At 45.3% G+C, this 26,799-nt stretch overlaps 1 protein-coding gene across 1 annotated transcript in view; it reads left to right on the top strand.

Moving 5' to 3' along the window:
• ATP13A4 (ATPase 13A4) overlaps positions 1-26,799 on the top strand; it is a 185,717-nt gene that overhangs the window by 106,994 nt on the left and 51,924 nt on the right. The window contains exons 12-16 of the mRNA XM_075340497.1: positions 10,918-11,106; positions 12,143-12,204; positions 21,019-21,169; positions 21,410-21,490; positions 22,236-22,392. Of these exons, the coding sequence (XP_075196612.1) occupies positions 10,918-11,106; positions 12,143-12,204; positions 21,019-21,169; positions 21,410-21,490; positions 22,236-22,392 (640 nt within the window). The remainder of the gene's footprint in view (positions 1-10,917; positions 11,107-12,142; positions 12,205-21,018; positions 21,170-21,409; positions 21,491-22,235; positions 22,393-26,799) is intronic.

Below are 26,799 nucleotides of genomic sequence, written 5' to 3'. Positions count from 1 at the left end.
ATCAGTCGCCGGATCCGTTTTTTTCAAAATTCGACGGATTGTGACTGATGGCAAAAAACTGATGTGTGAAAGGGGTCTTACGCTCCCTTGATATAAAATTGGTTTTGTTCTGCTCCATGAGCATTACAGTATATACTGCATATGTATCCAGTTCATCTGACAGTCATTGAGAACCCCCATTTTTCGATCATTGGTGTGATTATATAATATTAGGTGACCACAGTGGAGCCTCTTTGTTATTCTGATCCGCACACAGATAGTGCCCCCTTTCCATGCTGTTTTTATCTCTTGTTTTATTGCAACCACCTTTTGTGATTCTTCACTATCATGAAAAATTCTTTTGTATAATTTAATAAAATTTGATATTTATAATTACACTTTATTACACAATATGTGCAGAAAATCTTCAACAACAAAAACTCACCAGATACTCATTGTGGGAACTTAGCCTTACGGGAGAGTCCCATGGGCGTATGACTCGCCAAAGTGCAGTGTGAGAAAATCTCGCATTGCACTCAGCCCCATGTAAGACAGTGCTGCAGCTCACATCTTCGAGATTTTCCTCAGCCCTAATCAGACTGAGGGAAAAATTCACAGCATGCTGCAATTGTCTGCGAGTCTCTCATCACTCACACCCATACAAGTCTATGGGTGCAAGAGAAATATCGGACTGCACTCAGATGTCATCCAAGTTCAGTGAGATATACACACAGGCTGACAATGGAGGAGATGGAGAGATCACTCCCTTCCTCTCCTTCTCAGCTGGGATCCGATCACTTGACTCTTGGCGCACACTTGCAGCTGAGCCTGATCCGAGGGTCTTTAGCATATTGCATCTGATGGTCTCACATCACATGCCATACGCTCGTGGGACTCCAGCCTTATAGTGACCCTGCCCCAACTTTTCGTTTACTTTGTAGAAAGAAATGATATCAGGTTATGTTGAAGAGAAATTGATGGACCACCTAAGGCATCAAATCCCAGTTATAGCTACAACCTCTGCACCCCAAATTCCCACACTATTGAAAAAGCACCCAATGATGTGACTACACAGACATAATGCTTACATGTTTATCATTAAATCTGGATGATAATAATAATGTCCTATTGTGATAATAGGAAAGGTTAGGAAACTGTAATGTCACATTGTAGAAATACTGTGCACAATTATGGGAAAGTATGGAGATGATTTTATAGCTAATTGCTAAGGCTACGTGCAGACGCTGTGTTTTTGCAGCTTTTTTCTTCACAAGTTTTTTATGCAAATTATAAGCTTTTTTTACAGTACGAGTAAAAGCTATGAGATTTCAGAAATCTCATGCACATAATTATTTTTTTCCTTGACTGAAATAGAAAACTGCTGTTTTTGAAAGAAGTAGCGTGTTAATTCAATCAGCGTTTTTGCGTTTTCAGCGTTCACTAAATTAAACATCTACTGTAGACAAATGACACGCCAAAAACGTAAGAAAAAAACACAAGAAAAAAAAGGAGGAAAACCTGCTTTTTGGAAGCACCTTCTGTTACTGCCAAGAGAGCAGGTTTTAGCTGCAGAAAAACTCAGTAGAAATGCAACGTATGACCATATCTTATAGACAATGGCTGTGAAGTATTCAGTATTCACGCCTGTTTTTGGCCATTTGGCAACCATGGGAAAAAAAACCCTAATTTTTTTTTCTTTTACAAATGGCCAAAAACCAAATTTTGTGTCCCCTTGATATAATAAAAATATACTATCCCCCCTTAATATACAGAATAAAATACTGTGCTTTGTTTTATAAAAAAAAAAATATTGCTCTCTGAGTATAAAATACACTATGTCCATTGAATATATGAATTCCACCTAGAATAAAACAAAAAACGCACAAACGGTAACACTGACAAACAATAAATAATGTCATAGAAAGGGTTATTGTCCACTGTGCTGGGAAAGAATAACGCACACAGTGAGGTCATAGCCCATCAATAACATATTATCATGGTGAAGTGTTGTTGCACACAGTGATTTATCAATCATATACAGTAGCATATATCACTATATATTTGCCATTTGGATCTGCATGACCCAAGCCTTTGCAATTTGTAATCATGGCAGTTACAACACAGTGTACTATTTGGCGGCCAGAGGGCTGATGGGGACAATGTTGAATGGAATGTGCAGACTTTGTAATGCTTTGTTTTATTGCTAACTAGAACTACTCAGATGTTAAATACAGTATGTACAGTGTGCTTGGTATTTATCTTACCACATGGATATGTCTTTGTTTTGAGCTTGTAGCAACCATTGAACAAAACTGTGAGATCTATATGAATAAATGCAGAAACTAGAGATGTGCACAGAAGTGTTACATTCCACAAAACCTGCAAGTTACGTCAAATGGATGTTGAATGAAATGCAGTTGAACTACATATATTTAATAGAGAAACAAAGTCATACCTGCAAAGTAATCCTCAAAACTACGTAGTTGAATCCTTATTTTTACATTGGTTAGCACATTAGTACATTGTTCTGTAGCGCCCCTGAGGTCATCAGTGAGCTACTGCATTCTCCTCAGGATGCAGGGCCTACCCCCCAGGAACCTGGAAGACCAGTGCCGGTAACACAAACATTCAAAACAATCCTTGTTTTTCCCCAATTCCCCATAGAATGGTACCAGGCCAGGGTTGGACCAATGGATGGCCACCTAGACGTGGAGCCACTCCAGTCCACTAGACAACCAGGTGGGAGGGGTAGACAGTGGAGAGTCAGACAGTAGTCGGCAGAAGTGGTGACAGAGAGAGGAAGCGAGCAGACGTACTGACAGGAGTGAAACAGTGACCTGAAGGCCCAGGCGGTTGGTTGCCGGTGGAGTATGGTGGAGTACTCCCGGAACCACAGCACCTACTGGGTACAGAATCCTAGGTCAGGGAAATGCTTCAAGCAGACTTGATAAAATCTGCACAGTGAGGGGACCATCAAGAACCTAACTGACCTTGAAGTTCAGGACACAGTAACAATGGGAGAGGCAGGGAACAGGACCAGAGACTCCGACCCCACAGGGTTCACGCTACCGTCATACAGACTGCCATTAAGGGACTACCAGGAGGGGACCCCCAGCCGCTCCAAACCACGGGGACCCACCAACCAAAGACAGGTGCAGGGCAAAGAAGCCATCATGGCCACTAAACCGGAGGTAAAATTAATGTTAATGGATGTAGTATGTATAAAAAATATATATATTACATATTAAAACCCTGCACTTCTTCCCCCGGAAATGGTCTGTTTATGGTTGGCTGTATGTAGGTGGAGACCTGAACTGCCCAATCAGTGACTTCCAATGAAGTGCAGGTCAAGTTCGGGTTAAGAAAAGAAGTTTATTTAAAGTCCGGGTGAACCTGCAGAACCTGAACTTCCATGGGTCCACTCATCTATACTCCTTGGCCTTGTTTAAATACCTTTTAAAGGGGTGGTGGTCTGAAGGCTAAAGAAATGTTAACCTAAATCCCTATGTATTTATTTATTGCCTCAATCTAAACCAATTTTTAATTTGGCTGCATTAAAAATCCCATACTCTTCCTTGACTATACTACCTGCTATTGATTTCCCCCCCTACTTAATGTCTGATGATGCTTCATTTGAGAATCCCAGTGCATGCTGGGAACCTCAAAGGATGCTCAGGGGCAGAGGCTGCAGTCACTGACTGACTTAAGGGTGCTTTACACGCTGCGACATCGCTAGTGTCGCGGGTGGAGGAGGGGACGCTGCGCTCTCCCACTGCTCAGGTCCGGCTGCTGCTGCTACTGCTGCTCGGTGGTGGCTCGAGCAGTGGGACGGATCCCGGGGACTCGAGCAGCGTTCCTCGCCTGTGAGTGAAAAGGGGAATGGTTTTGGGGAGTTATTGTCCGTGACGCCACCCACGGTTGTGGTGATATTGGTGACACCACCGCTGCTCTGGACGGGGATCCCGGGAGCGATGACAGGGAGCAGCTTGGATGTTGGTTCTTACCTTCGTGGGTAGGGGGATTGATTGCCCTGGGGCCCTGTGAGGGGTAGGGATGTTTGGCAGGTGGGCTACGGGACCTGGTGAGGTGCAGGGTCGTGGAGGCAGCGCTGTGCCGCACGGCACGGTGGTACTCACTCAGCCAATCACGAATACACAGTCTCCGGTAAAATAAACGGCTGGATGGGCGGGTCCCACAGATGGCTGCGGTGTTTCTCCTCTCGGCAGGTTGATGGTGACTACCTTTCCCTGCACCTGTGTAGTGTGTACGGTTCCAATGGGTTCCCACCGGTAACCCGCTCCCCAGCTTGAATGGGTGCTGAAGGAGCCCCTTTTTGCCCGCAGTCTCTGGCCCTGTGAACTGTAGCCTTGGCGGTGGCTGTGTTTCCCTTTCACGGTTTGAGCTGTCGCCTTCAATCGGGTCTTGGCTGCTGGGAAACCCCGGAGGTTCCCTTCGCTAACGGATTTCACAAATTCAACGGCGACTCCTAGCCTTGTCGGGGTCCGTAAGCCCTGCCGGATGGTGCTGGCTTCTCTTTGTTCACCGGTCCGGTACCACCGGCCAACCGCCCGTCCATGGTCCTTACTAGTGATGAGCGAGCATGCTTGTAACTACTCGGTACTCGCACGAGTATCACTGTACTCGGGCTGCTCGGCGGGTACCGAGTAATTTTGCAATACTCGTGCTTTACTCGTGGTCTTCATCCCTGCATGTTGGCGCTCTTTTGAGAGCCAGCCCTCATGCAGGGATTGGCTGGCAGACCACTGCAATGCCACAGCCCTGTTAGTTGTGGAATTGCAGTGATTGGCCGGCCTGCACAGCGTGACCGAGCCTTTATACCGGCCGGCGCGCTGTGCTCTGTACACAGCCATCTCATATTCCCTGCTTTCCACGCCCACAGGCGCCTATGATTGGTTGCAGTGAGACACGCCCCCACGCTGAGTGACAGGTGTCACACTGCACCCAATCACAGCAGCCGGTGGGCGTGTCTATACTGTGCAGTAAAATAAATAAATAAATAATTAAAAAAACGGCGTGCGGTTCCCCCCAATTTTAATACCAGCCAGATAAAGCCATACAGCTGAAGGCTGGTATTCTCAGGATGGGGAGCCCCACGTTATGGGGAGCCCCCCACCCTAACAATATCAGTCAGCAGCTGGCCAGAATTGCCGCATACATTATATGCGACAATTCTGGGGCTGTACCCGGCTCTTCCCGATTTACCCTGGTGCGTTGGCAAATCGGGGTAATAAGGAGTTATTGGCAGCCCATAGCTGCCAATAAGTCCTAGATTAATCATGTCATGCGTCTATGAGATACCTTCCATGATTAATCTGTAAGTTACAGTAAATAAACACACACACACCAGAAAAAATCCTTTATTAGAAATAAAAAACACACACATATACCCTGGTTCACCACTTTAATCAGCCCGAAAAAGCCCTCCTTGTCCGGCGTAATCCAGGATGATCCAGCGTCGCATCCAGCGCTGCTGCATGGAGGTGACCGGAGCCGCAGCAGACACCGCCGCTCCGGTCACCTCCACACAGCAAATGAACACAGCCGCGCGATCAGCTGAGCTGTCAGTGAGGTTACCCGCTGTCACTGGATCCAGCGGTGGCCGCGGGTAACCTCAGTGACAGCAGCTGATCGCGCGGCTGTGTTCATTTGCTGTGTGGAGGTGACCGGAGCGGCTGTGTGTGCTGCGGCTCCGGTCACCTCCATGCAGCAGCGCTGGATGCGACGCTGGAGCATCCTGGATTACGCCGGACATGGAGGGCTTTTTGGGGCTGATTAAAGTGGTGAACCAGGGTATATGTGTGTGTTTTTTTATTTCTAATAAAGGATTTTTCGGGTGTGTGTGTTTATTTACTGTAACTTACAGATTAATCATGGAGGGTGTCTCATAGACGCCTGACATGATTAATCTAGGACTTATTGGCAGCTATGGGCTGCCAATAACTCCTTATTACCCCGATTTGCCAACGCACCAGGGCAAATCGGGAAGAGCCGGGTACAGTCCCAGAACTGTCGCATATAATGTATGCGGCAATTCTGGGCGGCTGTTGGCTGATATTGTTAGGGTGGGGGGCTCCCCATAACGTGGAGCTCCCCATCCTGAGAATACCAGCCTTCAGCCGTATGGCTTTATCTGGCTGGTTTTAAAAATGGGGGGAACCGCACGCCGTTTTTTTTAATTATTTATTAATTTTAATTATTAATTTTAATTATTTATTAAATAATTAAAAAAAACGGCGTGCGGTTCCCCCCATTTTTAAAACCAGCCAGATAAAGCCATACGGCTGAAGGCTGGTATTCTCAGGATGGGGAGCTCCACGTTATGGGGAGCCCCCCACCCTAACAATATCAGCCAACAGCTGCCCAGAATTGCCGCATACATTATATGCGACAGTTCTGGGACTGTACCCGGCTCTTCCCGATTTACCCTGGTGCGTTGGCAAATCGGGGTAATAAGGAGTTAATGGCAGCCCATAGCTGCCACTAAATCCTAGATTAATCATGTCAGGCGTCTCCCCGAGATTCCTTCCATGATTAATCTGTAAATTACAGTTAAAAAACACACACACCCGAAAAATCCTTTATTAGAAATAAAAAACACTAACAAAGTCCCTCATTACCAATTTATTAACCCCGACAAACCCTCCATGTCCGGCGTACTCCACGGACTCCGGCGTCGCGTCCAGCTGTGCTGCATGGAAGTGACAGGAGCTGCAGAAGACACCGCCGCTCCGGTCACCTCCACGCAGCTAATGAAGACAGCCGTGCGATCAGCTGAGCTGTCACTGAGGTTACCCGCTGTCACTGGATCCAGTGACGGCGGGTAACCTCAGTGACAGCTCAGCTGATCGCGCTACTCACCTCATTTGCTGCGTGGAAGTGACCGGAGCGGCGGTGTCTTCTGCAGCTCCGGTCACCTCTATGCAGCAGCGCAGGATGCGACGCTGGAACATCCTGGATGACGCCGGACATGGAGGGCTTTTTGGGGCTGATTAAAGTGGTGAACCAGGGAATGTGTGTGTGTTTTTTATTTCTAATAAAGGATTTTTTCGGGTGTGTGTGTTTATTTACTGTAACTTACAGATTAATCATGGAGGGTGTCTCATAGACGCCTGACATGATTAATCTAGGATTTAGTGGCAGCTATGTGCTGCCATTAACTCCTTATTACCCCGATTTGCCAAAGCACCAGGGCAAATCGGGAAGAGCCGGGTACAGCCCCAGAACTGTCGCATATAATGTATGCGGCAATTCTGGGCGGCTGCTGACTGATATTGTTAGGCTGGGGGGCTCCCCATAACGTGGAGCTCCCCATCCTGAGAATACCAGCCTTCAGCCGTATGGCTTTATCTGGCTGGCATTAAAATGGGGGGGACCGCACGCCGTTTTTTTTTAATTATTTATTAATTTATTTTACTGCACAGTATAGACACGCCCACCGGCTGCTGTGATTGGGTGCAGTGTGACACCTGTCACTCAGCGTGGGGGCGTGTCTCACTGCAACCAATCATAGGCACCGGTGGGCGGGGAAAGCAGGGAATAGGAGATTGTTTAATGAGCGGCCGGCTTTTTCAAAATAGTAAAAGCCGCCGGTCACCTCCACGCAGCTAATGAAGGGAATAGCGCGATCAGCTGCTGTCAGTCAGGTAACTCCCGGCCACCGCTGGATCCAGCGGTGCCGCGATTAACCTCAGTGACAGCAGCTGATCGCTCTACTCACCTCAGTTGGTGCATGGAGCTGACTGGAGCGGCGGTGAGTAGCGCGATCAGCTGAGCTGTCACTGAGGTTACCCGCGGCCACCGCTGCATCCACCGCTGGATCCAGGTAACCTCAGTGACAGCTCAGCTGATCGCGCTACTCATCTCATTAGCTGCGTGGAGGTGACCGGAGCGGCGGTGTCTTCTGCAGCTCCTGTCACTTCCATGCAGCAGAGCTGGACGCGACGCTGGAGGACTGTGGAGTACGCCGGACATGGAGGGTTTGTCGGGGTTAATAAATTGGTAATGAGGGACTTTGTTAGTGTTTTTTATTTCTAATAAAGGATTTTTCGGGTGTGTGTGTTTTTTAACTGTAATTTACAGATTAATCATGGAAGGAATCTCGGGGAGACGCCTGACATGATTAATCTAGGATTTAGTGGCAGCTATGGGCTGCCATTAACTCCTTATTACCCCGATTTGCCAACGCACCAGGGTAAATCGGGAAGAGCCGGGTACAGCCCCAGAACTGTCGCATCTAATGTATGCGGCAATTCTGGGCGGCTGCTGACTGATATTGTTAGGGTGGGGGGCTCCCCATAACGTGGAGCTCCCCATCCTGAGAATACCAGCCTTCAGCCGTATGGCTTTATCTGGCTGGTATTAAAATTGGGGGGACCGCATGCCGTTTTTTTTAATTATTTAATTATTTATTTCACTGCACAGTATACACACACCGGCTGCTGTGATTGGTTGCAGTGAGACAGCTGTCACTCAGTGTGGGAGCGTGTCTCACTGCAACCAATCATAGGCGCCGAAAAGCAGGACAGCAGGGAATAGGAGATTGATTAATGAGCGGCCGGCTTTTTCAAAAGAGGAAAAGCCACCGGAGTTTGAACAGCTGTGCAGCGCCGCGGCAGTGATCGGGGAACGGTAAGTAAGAGAGAGGGGGGGGAACTGACCGACAGACTGTGAGAGGGGGACAGACAAGACAGAGAGAGACAGACCGACGGACTGAGGGAGATAGAATAAAAAAAAAAAATGACCGACATCGCTAGTAAAAAGCACAAAACGTGCGTTTTGGACATCGGAGTGCCACACAAGGTTTTCATGTAAAATCTTTCATGTATTAATCTCAAAAAGTAACATACACCAGCTCTATCTCACTATTGAGTATGTGCCCTTAACATTTCCGCCATGAAAATTCATTTTGGTGTCATTTTGGAAGGTTTTCTGGTGAGTCCGTAAAAATGGCGTAAAACTCGGACAAAATTGTTCACATCTGTGACTTTTGAGTGATAAATGCTTCAAGGGGTCTTCCCCATGCTGATGCCATGTCATTTGAGCACTCTTCTGAGACTTTTGTGACATTTTTAGGGTTTCTCCATGCTGCCGGGGGGTCATTTCACAAAAATACTCGGGTCTCCCATAGGATAACATTGGGCTCGGTGCTCGGGCCGAGTACACGAGTATCTTGGGAGGCTCGGCCCGAGCTTCGAGCACCCGAGCTTTTTAGTACTCGCTCATCACTAGTCCTTACGGCTCACTCCAATCAGCCTCTCCTGCAGACGGTCACCACCGTCTGCCAACCTTGCTGTACCGTCCGGGCCACACACCCGGACCGCTTTCTGTCTGCTCCTCTACCACTTTACTTCCTCTCACTTCCACTTCAAAACTGAACTGAACTGACTCCTTTTCCTGCCTCCAGGACTGTGAACTCCTCGGCGGGCGGGACCAACCGCCAGGCCCACCCCCTGGTGTGGACATCAGCCCCTGGAGGAAGGCAACAAGGATTTTGTGTTTGGCTTTGGTGTGCCTAACCGGGGTGTGTTGGTGTTGTACCTGTGACGACCTGGCTTGTCCAGGGCGCCACACTAGCAATTGGTAGCGATGTTGCGCGCGATAGCACCCACCCCCGTCGTGTGTGCGATATTGTGTGATCGCTGCCGTAGCGAACATTATCGCTATGGCAGCGTCACACGCACATATCTGGACAGCGACATCGCTCTGGCCGGCGATCCGCCTCCTTTCTAAGGGGGCGGTTCGTGCGGTGTCATAGCGACGTCACACGGCAGCAGTCCAATAGCAGAGGAGAGGCGGAGATGAGCCGCTGGAAAATGCCGCCCACCTCCTTCCTTCCGCATTGCTGGTGGATGGAGATAAGGAGATATTCGTCGCTCCTGCGGTGTCACACATAGCGATGTGAGATGCCGCAGGAACGAGGAACAACATCGCTACTAAGCAGACAACGATATTTTGTTTTTGGACGACCTCTCCAAAACCAACGATTTTTGCCACTTTTGCGATCGTTTAAGGTCGCTCATACGTGTCATACGCTGCGATATCGCAAACGACGCCGGATGTGCGTCACAAACACAGTGACCCCGACGATAAATCGTTAGCGATATCGCAGCGTTTAAAGCCCCCTATAGTTTCTCTGCCGCCTTGCTTAAATAAAACATAATTAGTGATGCTTGTTTCAGGGGCTGGTCTGGTCCCTGCACGCTATCATTATGTGATATGCACCATGACAGGGCGCTCTGTGTTATCGGATTAGATCAGCTGGCAACAGACCAGCACGCACTATTAGTGCTCTGCATCAGCGTACCCAGCGGTCTGCAGAGACCAGCGCCGCTATCGCAAGTGATGTCACTGTGGCAGTGGCGCTGGTGTCTACACACCATTGGGTATGCTTACACTGTGCACTACCTATGCGCGTTGCTCTCTGCTTTGCTGTGAAAAAAAAGTGCGGCATGCTACAATGTGCAGTGCAAATCAGATGGCATGCACCCATTCAAGTCTATGGGTGCGTCGAAATCTTCAGACTGCACTCAGGTGATATCTCATGGCAGTCCGATTTCCTTTGATTCTCAGAATGGAGAAGATGAAGAATTTTGTTCTCCATCTTATACTAGCAGTGTGCTATGATTATCTCATATGAAACAATCAGGTCACACCAAGCTGACACTCTGAAAAAAAATCAGATCTGTGTTTGATTGGGAGTGTCCTTACCATAACTGATTGATTCTTTTGCATGAGAGAATTAATGCTCGTGTGACCCCAGCCTGAGAGGCTTCACATCAGCTATTCTCAACATGCTAGCTCAGAAACTACTTAGAGATAGAGCATGCTAAGGGGAAAACTGATAGAAAATATTCTTTAAAACCACCCAATAAATAGGTATGATATATAATTAATTTTTTTTTTTCCAATTTGGACCAGTATGACGGTGGTGAAGTTGTGAAGAAAGCCTTAGATGTCATCACCATTGCAGTTCCTCCTGCTCTTCCAGCTGCCCTCACTGCAGGGATCATCTATGCTCAGAAAAGACTTGAAAAATCTGGAATCTTCTGTATTAGTCCTCAACGTATTAACCTCTGTGGGACTGTGAACCTTTTCTGCTTTGATAAGGTAATGGGCATTTCTTTTCTTAGTCTAATTTTTGAGATTACAATTTTCAAAAACAGAACCTGTCGATGTCAGATAACATTTTTGTCCTGCAGAAATAGAGTTAAAAGTTTGTACTGTCTAAAATGAATTGCATTGAGAGAATGGATCTCTCATATTTGTGCCGTTCCCGGTTCTGACACCGGAGAATCCACAGTGCACGTGATGTGAGGATTTACAAGTGTGCAGTCACATAAACTAACTGCAGACTTGTCATTTTCGACCAGTCAACCCCTTTAATCTGCAATTATGAAGGTGCCTTTGCACTATACTGAAACCGCTGCACCTGGGAGAATTTTCAGTGGCAGTTGTATCCACACCCTGGCACTTTGACCACTGGCACTGCACTGATGCACTGTAGAGCCGTCTGTCAATCAAAGTACTTGAGTGTGCTTAAAGTCGCCACTAACAGTGAATATGCTCCCTGTTCTAGGCTAGCCTCTCACCTACCCTGATTCTGCAGTTCCCTGCCAGCTCCTTCACTCCCTCCCTTTCGTCACTGTTTGCTTTTCGGCTCACCGGCAGTTACTGACGTGGTCATCTATGGCTCATGTAGCCATGTGAGACACGACGCATGTCAATGATCACATGAGTCCTAGAATCACAAGATCCAAAGAGCAAAATGTGACCAGAGAGGCCAAGCAGAGGGCCTTGGAGGAAGATGCGGTAGTCGGACAGTTGGGGAGCAGACCCAGGAGACATGAGTAAAAGCTTTTATTATTTTTAACTCCTTCCCAGCCCTTGGTTCATTATGTTTTGCTTCTGGCGAGTCCTTATCTATTGACAGCAATTTTAAGTCAGATCATTTTTTTCAGACTAAATAAAATTTGTTGGCTTATTCCATTGGCTCTGTCCAGAATGAATTTTAGTAAATTGGCTCATATCTATTATTTACATATTTGTATATAGGACTGGTGAAAATGAGGTAATAACAGCATATTTGTACAGATCATTTTAAACATTAGTATAACATATCTGTCTGTGTTCCTATTTTTGCTAGACTGGAACCCTAACAGAGGATGGCTTGGATCTTTGGGGAATTGTTCCTTCCAATGGGTATCGGTAGGTGTGAACATAAAACTGTCACCATGAACTGTACCTTGGGATGTAATATGTTCTAAAATATCCAGTATTTTTAGGAATTCCATCATTTTGAAATGATGGGACAAGTTCTACATTCTGGCACCAGATAAGCTGAAAAAGTTCCAGCAGCCGAATTTCAAGTTGCAGAAGTATTGAACACCTGAATGTTTTCATTCATAAGAGAGAAAATGAAATTATATACTTCCTGCAACTGTTTTCTTCCAGTCATTGGGGTGGTGCATGGGATTTAGATCAGAGCTCATTTCTGCCACTTCAAAACTCTCCAGAACTTTGTTTCCATCTATTTCTGAGTGCTTCTTCAAGTATGTTTTGGGTCATTGTCCTTCTGGAAGACCCATGACCTAGGATGCAAACCCAGCTTTCTAACACTGGGCATTACATTGCGACCCAAAATCCTTTGGTAATCTGCATGATGCCTTGCACAGACTCAAAGCACCCAGTGCCAGAGGCAGTAAAATAATCCCAAAACATCTTTGAACCTCCACTATATTTGACTGAAGGTACTGTGTTCTTTTCATTGTAGGCCTCATTCCATTTTTGGTAAACTGGAAATATATTTGCTTTACCAGAAATCTCTATCTTGATCTCATCTGTCCACAAGACGCTTTCCTAGAAGGATTTTGGCTTACTCACATACATTTTAGCAAACTGCAGTCTAGCTTTTTTTAGGTCTCTGTGTCAGCAGTGGGGTTCTCCTTGTCTCCTGCCTAAGCGTCTCATTTCAGTCAAATGTTGACAGATAGTTTGCGCTGACAATACTGTACCCTAAGCCTTCAGGACATTCCTTTGGAATTTGATTGGGGCTGCTCAACCACCATCCAGACTATTCTGTGTTGCAACCTCTCATCAATTTTTTTCTGGTGTTTACATCAGGGAAATTAGCTACAGTGCCATGGGTTGTAAACTACTTGATTATGTTGTGCACCATGGATAAAGGAACATCAAGATCTCTGGAGATGGACTTGTAACCTTGAGATGGTTGATATTTTTCAACAATTTTGATTCTCAAGTCCTAAGACAGTTCTCTTCTCCTTTTTCTGTTCTCATAGCTTAGTGTAACAGAGAGACAAACAATGCAAAGGCTGAGTCCACTTCTCCCCTTTTTATCTGGTTTTATGTGTGATTTTCATATTACCCACACCTGTTGCTTGCTATAGGTGAGTTTGAAAGAACATCACATGCTTGAAACAATGTTGTTTAATCAGATTTTGGAAAACATGTCAACAATTTTCTCCGGTCCATTTTGCGTTTTTGTGAGACAATATTTCCCATTTGCCTTTTTTCTTTCTTTTTTTATTTGTGATGTTCCAACACACAACATAAATAAATGTGTAAAACCAAAGATGTGTGATTGCATTAAGTTTCTCTGAGAAATACTTCATTTTCTGGAGCAAGTTCAAGGATGCCAACACTTTTGGCCATGAATGTATACTGGAAGTCTGCAGCTAAATAGCATTTCTGGAAGTAAGGCTATGTGCACACGTTGCTTTTTTTTCAGCGCGGAAAAAAACGCACCCTCTGGCAGAGGGGAGAATTGTAAACAATGCTTTTTGAGAAAAACGCATTGAAAACGCATGCGTTTTTCATGCGTTTTTCATGCGGTTTTCATGCGTTTTTCATGCGTTTTTTTAGGTGCGTTTTTTTAAGACTTGTCAGTGTTAATAAAATTGGTTGAACACAGACCTTTGGAAAAAAAAACCTGTGATGTCATTTCCTTCTCCACATTCTGTTTGGATAAATGGGAGGGCTTGGAATGGAAGGAGCACCATTTGAATTTTGGAAACGTTGAAATAAACTTCGCGCACCATGTCACATTAGCAGGGCCCCTTGGGTACCTATACGTCAGGAAACCCCCACAAGTGACCCCATTTTGGAATCTGCACCCCTCAAGGATTTTATTCAGGAGTATATTAAGCATTTTGAATCCACAGCTACTTCCCCCAAAATGTTGCTGTAGCAACAATATTCTCACTTTTAGGCCCGTTTCACACGTCAGTGAAAAACAATGATGTTTTTCACTGGCGTGTAAAACACGCACATGTCCCTCCGTGTGCCGTGAATCACGGGCTCCGTTCTCCGTGGCCCGTGATTGCACTCAGTAATCATCTCACCTGCGCCCGCTTCCGCTCTCCATGGTGCTAATCGCTCCCGCAGTGCAGCATCCGGCTGGTGCTGACCCCCGCAGCAGCTGCTTCCGGGTTGGCTGTGTCGCGCATCATGAATATGCGCGACAATAATGAGCCGGCTCAGAAGCAGCAGGCTGCACGGGCTGCAGAGGACATCGCTGGACGCCGGGTGAGTTAAAATGATTTTTATTTTAAATGCACATTTTTTTCTGGCACGTGTTTCACGGACCACACCACTGCGTGGTCTGTGGGACATCAGTGATGCCAGAAAAAAATAGACATGTCTCCGTGCGGCAATCACGCACATGCGGGTAAGCCGCACGGAGACACGTGCAGTGAAAAATCACTGACGTGTGAGCAGACCCATTCATTATAATGGGTCTGCGTATGTCAGTGATTCTGGTACGTATAAAAAAAATCACAAACGTACCAGAATCACTGACATGTGAAAGAGGCCTAAGGCTATGTGGCCATGATCCAGCGACACGGCGTCTAGTTCACAGTGTCAGCCTTCCTGCAGCTGCCCATGCCCACGATTTGGGTTCAGGCTGCTGTGGAGCTCTATGCTACCTGTAGAGAACACTCTTGTCTCCGCAGCATAAATTGACATGCTGAGGCTCGGGAAGCCACGCCACCGGTCAGTTTATGCTGCGGAGAAAAGAAGCACAGTGGGCATGGGATCTCCAAAAATCCTTCCACTGTGCTTCTACTGCACAACGCAGCATTATGGACGCAGGGAAAACACTCAGCGCCCATAACGCTGCAAACCCTGATTGTGGGCACACAGCCTAAAAAGCGTCAATGGATGAATGGATGTCAAATATATATAACGTCCCACCCCCGCCTGCATATTCTAAGCTGGCACCTTTAGTACCTTTCATGTGGCACTAAAGGGTGCCTAGCTTAGTATTTATCCAAAAAAAAACAATGAAAAAAATGGCGTGGGGTCTCCCCTATTTTTGATAGCCAGTCAGGGTAAAGTAGACAGCTGTAGCCTGCAAACCACAGCTGGCAGCTTCATCTTGTCTGGTGATCAATTTGGAGGGCTCCCCAGGCTTTTTTTTTAATTTATAAATAAAGAATTAAAAAAAAAATAACGTGGAATCCCCCAAATTAGATCACTAGCCAAGGTGAAGCTGACAGCTGGGGTCTGGTATTCTCAGGGTGGGAAGAGCCATGGTTATTGGACTCTTCCCAGCCTAAAAATAGCAGGCCGCAGCCGCCCCAGAAGTGGCGCATCCATTAGATGCACCAATCCTGGCGCTTCGCCCCAACTCATCCCGCGCCCTGGTGCGTTGGCAAACGGGGTAATATATGGGGTTGATACCAGATGTGTAATGTCACCTGGCATCAAGCCAAGCAATTAGTGATGTCACGGCGTCTATCAGATACCAGACATAACTAATTGACAGTAAACAAAAGCAAAAAAAATGACAAAATTTTTTATTAGAAAAAACACTCCCCAAATCATTCCCTTGTTCTCCAATTTAATAAAAAATTTTGAAAAAAATGGGTCCGCAGAAATCCATTTGGACGTCCCACGTCGGCTCTGGACCTTCTAGAATAAGGGGGCATGTTCAGGGAACGTATCCCCCATTTTCTAGGAGGGCAGACGCTCCATTTGAGGAGAGTGGGTGCCAAAAATCTGCACCCACTCTCCCCGGGTCACAGCTGCAGAGTGCGAGCAGCCAGCACAGCTCTCTGAACACAGTGCTGGCTGTCAGCTGCTCGGCACATGTGACCGGCCAGCGTGCACTGTGAAGGAGGAGGGGGCCGCGGGGGATCAGCGCTGCGACCGGACAGGTAAGCCAATACCGGGGGGAATAGGGGGTGACCGGGCAGGACCTGGGGGGCATTTTTCTGTCACATGTCTCAAGGCACATGCGACAGAAATCATAGGAGCAGGGCGGCCGGTGCGCTACTGCGCGCGCGGCCATGTTGGATTTTCGGGAGGGGGGTCGGGGCGGGCACTTTGGCGACACCGGGGACTTTCCAGGACTTTGCCAGGAAGTGAGGTCAACAGGAAACCTCTTGACCTCACTTCCACGTAAATGCATGCGTTCTGTATGCCGACAAAGCCCGCGGACCGCAACAAAAAAGCAGCTCACTGCGGTGTAGCTGCGTTCTGACCCACATCATTGATTTAATGGGGGAGAGAACGCAGCCACACCGCACAAAAGAAGTGACATGCTGCTTTTCTTTCCGCACCGATTTTTGGCATCCAAAACGCTGCGTTTAGAAGCGCAGCGTGTGCACTGATTTTTCGGCTTTCTCATACACTTTGCTGGGAAAGCTGAACGCATGCAATTTGCCACTGAAACGCTGCGGTTCTAAACGCAGCGTTTCCGCGGTAAAAAATGCAACGTGTGCACACAACAAAGCTTTCTCTTTAATGCCTCTACTTAGGTCCACTCTCCTATCTTTTTGGTTTTCCCTGCCCTGAGTTACCTTTTTCACTTTTTCTACCTGCTTTCATATTATGAGAGACCTCATATATCCTTATGTGCATTGTCATATTCTTTTGAACAATAAGCCGATTCTTATGGTATATAGCTTTCACAATTTGATAACTTTCCTTGAAATTTCAGAATCAATGTTGTTTTTTTCCTTTTTATATATGTTTGTAATTATTTAGAACACACAGCTGTTACATAAGAAACTCCAAAGCATGTATAAACTTGTAGGGTTTTACTGCTTATACGATTTTTCTCACTTTGAATATTAGGAATGTTTTGCATCAGTGTTTAAATTCTTCTATTTTAACACTCGTATAAATATATTATGAAAAAGAATAGTAACAACAGACTAGAAATCCAAAGAAAAGTACTCCTATTTGAAAGTTCACCTGGTTTGGACAACCTTGTTTTGTTAAAGTTCCTAAAATAAAAAAAACAAAAGGTAGGGGTAATGTATTGACATAACTTGAAACTTGTGAGCCCCAATACAAAATATCCAACAAGGCCCCCAGCTGTTATGGGTCTCTATTAAAATGAATCTTCTCATATGGTCCAAAAGGACCTTTTAGGCAACAATAGGCTCCAAGACCCAGGGGCGACTGCAATACCTGCACCCAATATAGATACAGGTTTTCTCACCAACAAAGTTCATTTTAATCAATAGATCTTGGAATAATAATAAGTTTCACAATTGGATGTGATAAAAAATATTTTTATTGTGTTGAGATAATCTTATAACTGTGCCCCTGCTCTGTATTGTGAAATGGCCGAGTCTGATTGTACAGGGGCATGGTCTGATCATACCACAGCTCCTAGGCCTGGGAAAAAAACAAAAAAGTATAAAAGACATTACAGCATAGGATCACAGCTGATTCTTTTTGTGAGGTAAAACATTTCCCTGCCAGTTTTTTAAAAATGTTATACCTCAGAAAAATTATTTTACTTTTATTCCAAGTTGCTTTGATTAAAATGAACTTTGTTCATGGAACCACCCATTTTAGGGAATTTATATATCACTACTTGCACCCTTTGTGATTAGCCAATGTCAGCAGATGACTTTTGCTCAGTGATTTACCCTCCTGTACCCTTGCAGTGAAATTATGCTGTGCATAGTATCTATTGAAATCAGCTGTCTCATTATTATTTATTATTTATTTATAGAGCACCATTAATTCCATGGTGCTGTACATGACAAGGGGTTACATACAGAATACATACACAAGTTACAGTAGACAGACTAGTACAGAGGGAAGAGGGTCCTAACCTTGCGGGCTTACATTCTATAGAATTATGGGGAGGAGACAGTAGGTGGGGTGTAGATCGGGCGGCGGCTCCGCACGGTGGTCGGGCGGCGGCTCCGCATGGTGGTTGGGCGGCGGCTCTGCATGGTGGTCGGGCGGCGCCTTGGCACGGTAGTGAAGCAGTGAGGTCTTTGTAGATTTTAGGCATTTCTGAAAAGATGGGTTTTCAGGTTCCGTTTAAAGCTTGCAGGGGTAGCAGATAGTCTGACGTGTTGAGGCAGCGAGTTCCAGAAGACTGGGGATGCTTGGGAGAAGTCTTGGAGTTGGTTGCGTGAGGTGTAGTGGGAGATTAGTTCAGAGATATACGGAGGAGACAGACTATGCACAGCTTTGTAGGTCAGTGTTAGTAGTTTGAATTGGATACGGTGGAAGATTGGGAGCCAGCGGAGGGACTTGCAGAGAGGAGAAGCGGGGTGGTATTGAGGAGAGAGGTGGATCAGACGGGCCGCAGAGTTAAGGATGGACTGGAGAGGGGCGAGCGTGTTAGCAGGGAGGCCACAGAGGAGGATGTTACAGTAGTCGAGGCGGGAGATTATGAGGGCATGCACTAGCATTTTTGTAGATTGCGAGTTGAGGAAAGGACGGATTCTGGAAATATTTAATAATATTTATATTATATCATAAAATGCTTACACTCTGAGCACTACAGGTAACTCCTCTAAAAATGTGGTTTGCTTTGGGTGGGTTGTAAACGTACCGAGGATGGTAGTCATGGGTCATCTCTGCGTTTTTTTGCAATTTAGCACAGAAAATAGAGTGACTGGAAGTGTGGAATTGAGGCACTGCTGCCTCAGTGTTACTTTCTCCTGGATTGCACATTGTGCAGGACCATCATTCTTTATAGTCGTAGCAAAAAAAATGTTCCAATGGTTAAAGGGGCTCTATCAGTACAGGATAGCTATTCACACCCTTTACATCATGGTGGGGCTAATCATTTAAATTCACCTTCCCACCTGCTGGTTTCTACGTATCTCCTCCCTTCTCTGGCTCTATGAAACCATACCTGTCAATCACAGAAGAGGAGAGGGTTGAGATTGAGGAAAAACAAGCAGGTGGGAAAGTGAATTTAAATGATTAACCCCGCCATGAGGCACCAGTGCTGGTATTTGGTCACAGTCATCCTGAGCTGATACAGTCCCTTTAAGAACAACGTCTCTTTTGATATTCGTATAAACTCACATACAAGAAATATTAAATTATACATTCTCCACTTTCCTCTTTACAATGACCCGCCTCTTTAGTAAAAGTTACAGATGGCATCTTATTCTCTTTAATAGAAGCTACAGTATAGTCGGGGCTAGGCAGGATTATCCGTATCCTACAGATATAAAGCCACATGGGTCCAGATGTGTTGCTCTGGCTGCTATACCTCTGACACTGCATTGCTACTTATCAGGGGCTGCTTGTAGTGCTGCTACCTGCATGCCAATGTCCTTGAGCTGGGCGTCCCTTCTTCACTAAGGTCACCTTTCCGCTGGCCAACACTGGTTCCGCACTTTTCACAAGCTTGTCTCGTAGGAGTCTCCTTCACTGCCTAAGATTTTTTCACCTCTGGAGAGCTATGTCTGCATCCTGGGCCTGGTCTACTCACACACCTTCTTTGCATGTCCTTTCTCTTCTACTTCTCAACAACCGTCTAAATACAGGAACTTCTCCTGACTCTAATGCTCCAGCCTCTCCTTGACTAGCTATGAGTTAACCCTCACACCCACTAACCACGGGAGCCTGCAGCTCATAGGGCAATCTAAGCATATCAGGAGGAAACTAATGACCTCTTGTGCCTGAATTTAATACTGCGGCCAAGAGGAATAATACATGGTATAATCACTCAGAACCATATAAGATTAATCAAACATTTACCAACATTTGCATTAAAACAACTGATGTCTTCAGGGGACACACGACCAAAGGTCAACCTGCATACAGGGTGGCGAGGGGTAAATAAAGGTAAGGGGGCTGTATCATTTTCAGAAAGACCAGCACAGTATGGAATCTTATTGACAGAGCTATGTGGGGAAAGGTACGGCACGCAAATTAGCATTCTCCCAGAGCAAAATAAATCTCGCAAGAGCAACCTAATTGATGTAACCATCTTAAGGCCCCATTACACGCTACAATATATCTAACAATATGTCGTCGGGGTCACGTCGTTAGTGACGCACATCCGGCATTGTTTGACATATCGTAGCATGTGACAGCTACGAGCGACTGTGAACGAGCAAAAATACTCACCTTATCATTGCTCGTTGACATGTCGCTCATTTTCAAAAAATCGATCGTCCTTCTGCGCACTAGTTGTTCATTGTTCCCGGGGCAGCACACATCGCTCCGTGTGACACCCCGGGAACGATGAACTGCAGCTTACCTGCGGCCGCCGGCAATACGGAAGGAAGGAGGTGGGCGGGATGTTATCCCGCTCATCTCCGCCCCTCCACTTCTATTGGGCGGCCACTATCTGACGTCGCTGTGACGCTGAACGTCCCTCCCCCTTCAGGAAGAGGATGTTCGCCGCCCACAGCGAGGACGTTCAGGAGGTAAGTACGTGTAACGGGGATTACCGACTTTGTGCGACACAGGCAACAAATTGCCCGTAACGCACAAACGATGGGGCGGATGCGATCGCACATGCGAATGCACGATAAATTGCCGCGTGTAACGGGCCCTTTAGAAGTAAATATCTGACAATAAAATATTTAGTTAAATGGGTCTAGAGGGAATTCCTATGCCCAAGTCAATGTATGTGAGCAACTCTGATTATTCTAAAATGCATTATTTTTTATTGGAAATTTTATAATATTTATCTCATTGTTTTAGAAAGCATCTTCTATAACAACCATCTAGGTTTTACAATATAACATATTAATTCTTTATTCCTTTGCTTAAATTTAGATTTCAGGATATTGTGACAGTCACAAGCGGCTCATCACTTTCCTGGGGGCCTCTGTTGGGGGCTATAGCTTCGTGCCATTCATTGATTCTTTTAGATGGGACGGTACAGGGAGATCCACTGGACCTGAAAATGTTTGAGTTCACGTGCTGGGTAAATCCTTCTGTCTCCTATTACGTGATCATGCGGAATAATGTGCTGTAGTAATATTTGTCTGAACCTGGTTGTATACTACTATTAGAACACTAAAAGGGAGATAATTACATTGTAAGCTTCTATGGAGAATTTGCTTATTGCACTTTTCACTAAGTTTACAACCTAAATAAATACTTCATATTTTATGATGCCTTTTTCTTTTGATTGTATAATAATTTATGCTATTTTTTTATGAAGGAGATTGAAGCAGCCCCAGTTGGTCAATGTGAAGAGTCAATGGAATCCATGACTGTGAAACCAGGTCCTGGAGCAAATCAGGTAAAATATATTTAGAGATAAACTTCACTAGTTGTTCATTATGCTGTTTTTCCCAACAGATCCAGAACTATAGTTATGTTGCATAATTTTAACCCTAGGGTATACAATATGTTCAGCGATTGCAATGACATGACTTAAGGCTGCTTTACACACAGCGATGTCGCTCGTGAAAGCACCCACCCCCGTTGTATGTGCATCACAGGCAAATCGCTGCCCGTGGCGCACAATATCGCTAGGACCCATCACACATACTTACCTTCCTAGCGACGTCGCTGTGGGTGGCGGACAACCTATTTTTTAAGGGGGAGGTTCGTGCGCCGTCACAGCGACATGAAACAGCGGCCCGCCAATAAAAGCGGAGGGCCGGAGACCAGCCACATTAATGTCACGCCCACCTCGTTGCCGGCAGGACGCAGGTATGTTGTTGTTCGTCGTTCCCGGGGTGTCACACATAGCGATGTGTGCTGCCTCAGGAACGACGAACAACCTGCGTCCAGCACCAGCAACGATATTTGGGAAATGAATGACGTGTTGACGATCAACGATTAGGTGAGTATTTTTGATCGTTAGCGGTCGCTCGTACGTGTCACACGCAATGACCTCGCTAATGAGGCTGGATGTGTGTCATGAATTCCGTGACCCCAACGATATCTCGTTAGCGATGTCGTTGCGTGTAAAGCGGCCTTTAGACTATTAAGTTGAAAATACTTGTATTTTTAATAACGGCATTATTCTCTGCTATTAGATCAGTGTGGAAGGTATCGTCATCCTGCAGCAATTTCCATTCTCCTCTGGTCTGCAACGCATGTCTGTGATCACCCAGATCCTCAATGGTGATGAATATGCTGTCTACATGAAAGGAGCTCCAGAGATGGTGGCCTCATTTTGCAAACCAGACACAGGTAAGTAGAATGTCACAAATAAAAGTTTTTGCTAAGCAAAGGCATATTATAACATCATTTCTTACCAATCATGAGACACAGTCCTGCAATGGCGGACACAGACTGAAGAAAGTCCCTATAGTACAGGGGTGGGCAATTAATTTTCCCATGGGGCCGCATGAGAAATTGGGATTGGTTTAGAGGGCCGGACTAATATAATTACCTCAGTTCTACCCAATATACTACATTACTACACCCCCTTCATATACTACACCTGTAATAAACTTCACCACTACACCCCCCATATACACCTGTATTATACTACACCCCCTCCATATACCTGTAATATACTACACCCCCATATACACCTGTATTATACTACACCACTATATAATACACCTCCGATATACTACATCATTACACCCCTATATACTACACCTGTAATATACTACATCACTACACCCCATATACTACACCTGTAATATAGTACACCTCCATATAGTACACCTGTAATATACTACACCTCCATATAGCACACCTGTAATATACTACACCTCCATATAGTACACCTGTAATATACTACATCACTACACCCCATATACTACACCTGTAATATAGTACACCCCCATATAGTACACCTGTAATATACTACACCTCCATATAGCACACCTGTAATATACTACACCTCCATATAGCACACCTGTTATATACTACATCACTACACCCCTATATACACCTGTAATATACTACATCACTACACCCCATATACTACACCTGTAATATCGTACACCCCCATATAGTACACCTGTAATATACTACACCTCCATATAGCACACCTGTAATATACTACATCACTACACCCCCATATAGCACACCTGTAATATACTACACCTCCATATAGCACACCTGTAATATACTACACCTCCATATAGCACACCTGTAATATACTACATCACTACACCCCTATATAGCACACCTGTAATATACTACAGCTCCATATAGTACACCTGTAATATACTACATCACTATACCCCCATATACTACACCACTATATACACCTCCATATAGCACACCTGTAATATACTACATCACTACACCCCATATACTACACCTGTAATATAGTACACCTCCATATAGTACACCTGTAATATACTACACCTCCATATAGTACACCTGTAATATACTACATCACTACACCCCTATATAGCACACCTGTAATATACTACACCTCCATATAGCACACCTGTAATATACTACATCACTACACCCCTATATACTACACCTGTAATATACTACATCACTACACCCCATATACTACACCTGTAATATAGTACAACCCCATATAGTACACCTGTAATATACTACGCCTCCATATATTACACCTGTAATATACTACACCTCCATATAGTACACCTGTAATATACTACATCACTACACCCCTATATAGCACACCTGTAATATACTACACCTCCATATAGCACACCTGTAATATACTACATCACTACACCCCTATATACTACACCTGTAATATACTACATCACTACACCCCATATACTACACCTGTAATATAGTACAACCCCATATAGTACACCTGTAATATACTACGCCTCCATATAGTACACCTGTAATATACTACATCACTATACCCCCATATACTACACCACTATATACACCTCCATATAGCACACCTGTAATATACTACACCTCCATATACCACACCTGTAATATACTACACCTCCATATAGCACACCTGTAATATACTACATCACTACACCCCCATATAGCACACCTGTAATATACTACACCTCCATATAGCACACCTGTAATATACTACACCTCCATATAGTACACCTGTAATATACTACATCACTACACCCCATATACTACACCTGTAATATTGTACACCCCCATATAGTACACCTGTAATATACTACACCTCCATATAGCACACCTGTAATATACTACATCACTACACCCCTATATAGCACACTTGTAATATACTACACCTCCATATAGCACACATGTAATATACTACACCTCCATATAGCACACCTGTAATATACTACATCACTACACCCCTATATAGCAATAGCACACCTGTAATATACTACATCACTACACCCCTATATAGCACACCTGTAATATACTACAGCTCCATATAGTACACCTGTAATATACTACATCACTACACCCCATATACTACACCACTATATACACACCTCCATATAGCACACCTGTAATATACTACATCACTACACCCCATATACTACACCTGTAATATAGTTCACCTCCATATAGTACACGTGTAATATACTACACCTCCATATATTACACCTGTAATATACTACATCACTACACCCCTATATAGCACACCTGTAATATACTACACCTCCATATAGCACACCTGTAATATACTACATCACTACACCCCTATATACTACACCTGTAATATACTACATCACTACACCCCATATACTACACCTGTAATACAGTACAACCCAATATAGTACACCTGTAATATACTACGCCTCCATATAGTACACCTGTAATATACTACACCTCCATATAGTACACCTGTAATATACTACATCACTACACCCCTATATAGCACACCTGTAATATACTACACCTCCATATAGCACACCTGTAATATACTACATCACTACACCCCTATATACTACACCTGTAATATACTACATCACTACACCCCATATACTACACCTGTAATATAGTACAACCCCATATAGTACACCTGTAATATACTACGCCTCCATATAGTACACCTGTAATATACTACATCACTATACCCCCATATACTAGACCACTATATACACCTCCATATAGCACACCTGTAATATACTACACCTCCATATAGCACACCTGTAATATACTACACCTCCATATAGCACACCTGTAATATACTACACCTCCATATAGCACACCTGTAATATACTAAATCACTACACCCCATATACTACACCTGTAATATAGTACACCCCCATATAGTACACCTGTAATATACTACATCACTACACCCCTATATAGCACACCTGTAATATACTACACCTCCATATAGCACACCTGTAATATACTACACTTCCATAGAGCACAACTGTAATATACACCTCCATATAGCACACCTGTAATATACTACGCCTCCATATAGTACACCTGTAATATACTACATCACTATACCCCCATATACTACACCACTATATACACCTCCATATAGCACACCTGTAATATACTACACCCCCATATGTCACACACCCTGCTCCCCATACAGCCTGCACCCCCATATCACACGCACTACACCCCCATATGTCACACACCCTGTTTCCCATACAACCTGCACCCCCATATCTCACACACCCTGCTCCCCATACAACCTGCACCCCCCAGATCACACACACTACACCCCGATATGTCACACACCCTGCCCACATATCTCACCCTGCCTGTACCCCAACTTACCCCTCTCAAACACTCTGCACCCCTTCACATCCTTCTGTCAGTCTGCAGCCCTCATATGCCACTCACCCTGCAACTCCATCTTCCCACATATGCCACTCACCCTGAAACTCCATCTTCCCACATATGCCACTCACCCTGCAACTCCATCTTCCCTCATATGCCACTCACCCTGCAACTCCATCTTCCCACATATGCCACTCACCCTGCAACTCCATCTTCCCTCATATGCCACTCACCCTGCAACTCCATCTTCCCTCATATGCCACTCACCCTGCAGCTCCATCTTCCCTCATATGCCACTCACCCTGCAACTCCATCTTCCCACATATGCCACTCACCCTGCAGCTCCATCTTCCCTCATATGCCACTCACCCTGCAACTCCATCTTTCCTCATATGCCACTCACCCTGCAACTCCATCTTCCCTCATATGCCACTCACCCTGCAACTCCATCTTCCCACATATGCCACTCACCCTGCAGCTCCATCTTCCCTCATATGCCACTCACCCTGCAACTCCATCTTTCCTCATATGCCACTCACCCTGCAGCTCCATCTTCCCACATATGCCACTCACCCTGCAGCTCCATCTTCCCTCATATGCCACTCACCCTGCAACTCCATCTTCCCACATATGCCACTCACCCTGCAACTCCATCTTCCCACATATGCCACTCACCCTGCAGCCCTCCTCCCCCTCATGTCCCCTCTTTTCTCATTACCAATCATCATGTGTCCACATCTCCTTCAGGATTCAGTATCTTTGCTTTCTGCCCGGCATCCTGTGTCTCCTCCCACACAGTCACATGGGCGTGACGTCATCGCAGGTCCTGCAGGATGAATTATTCCGTCTGCTGTGCTGCTTCTTCTGCCGGGCGGGAACTTTTGAAATGACACACGCAGCGCAGTACTGACAACGTCAGAGCGCGCGCGTGTGTCACTGACAATTAGTGCC

Source organism: Anomaloglossus baeobatrachus, chromosome 3, assembly GCF_048569485.1.
Source record: "Anomaloglossus baeobatrachus isolate aAnoBae1 chromosome 3, aAnoBae1.hap1, whole genome shotgun sequence".
NCBI lineage: Eukaryota > Metazoa > Chordata > Amphibia > Anura > Aromobatidae > Anomaloglossus > Anomaloglossus baeobatrachus.
Note: the sequence above shows the minus strand (reverse complement) of the source record. Positions and strands in the feature narration are given on the sequence as shown.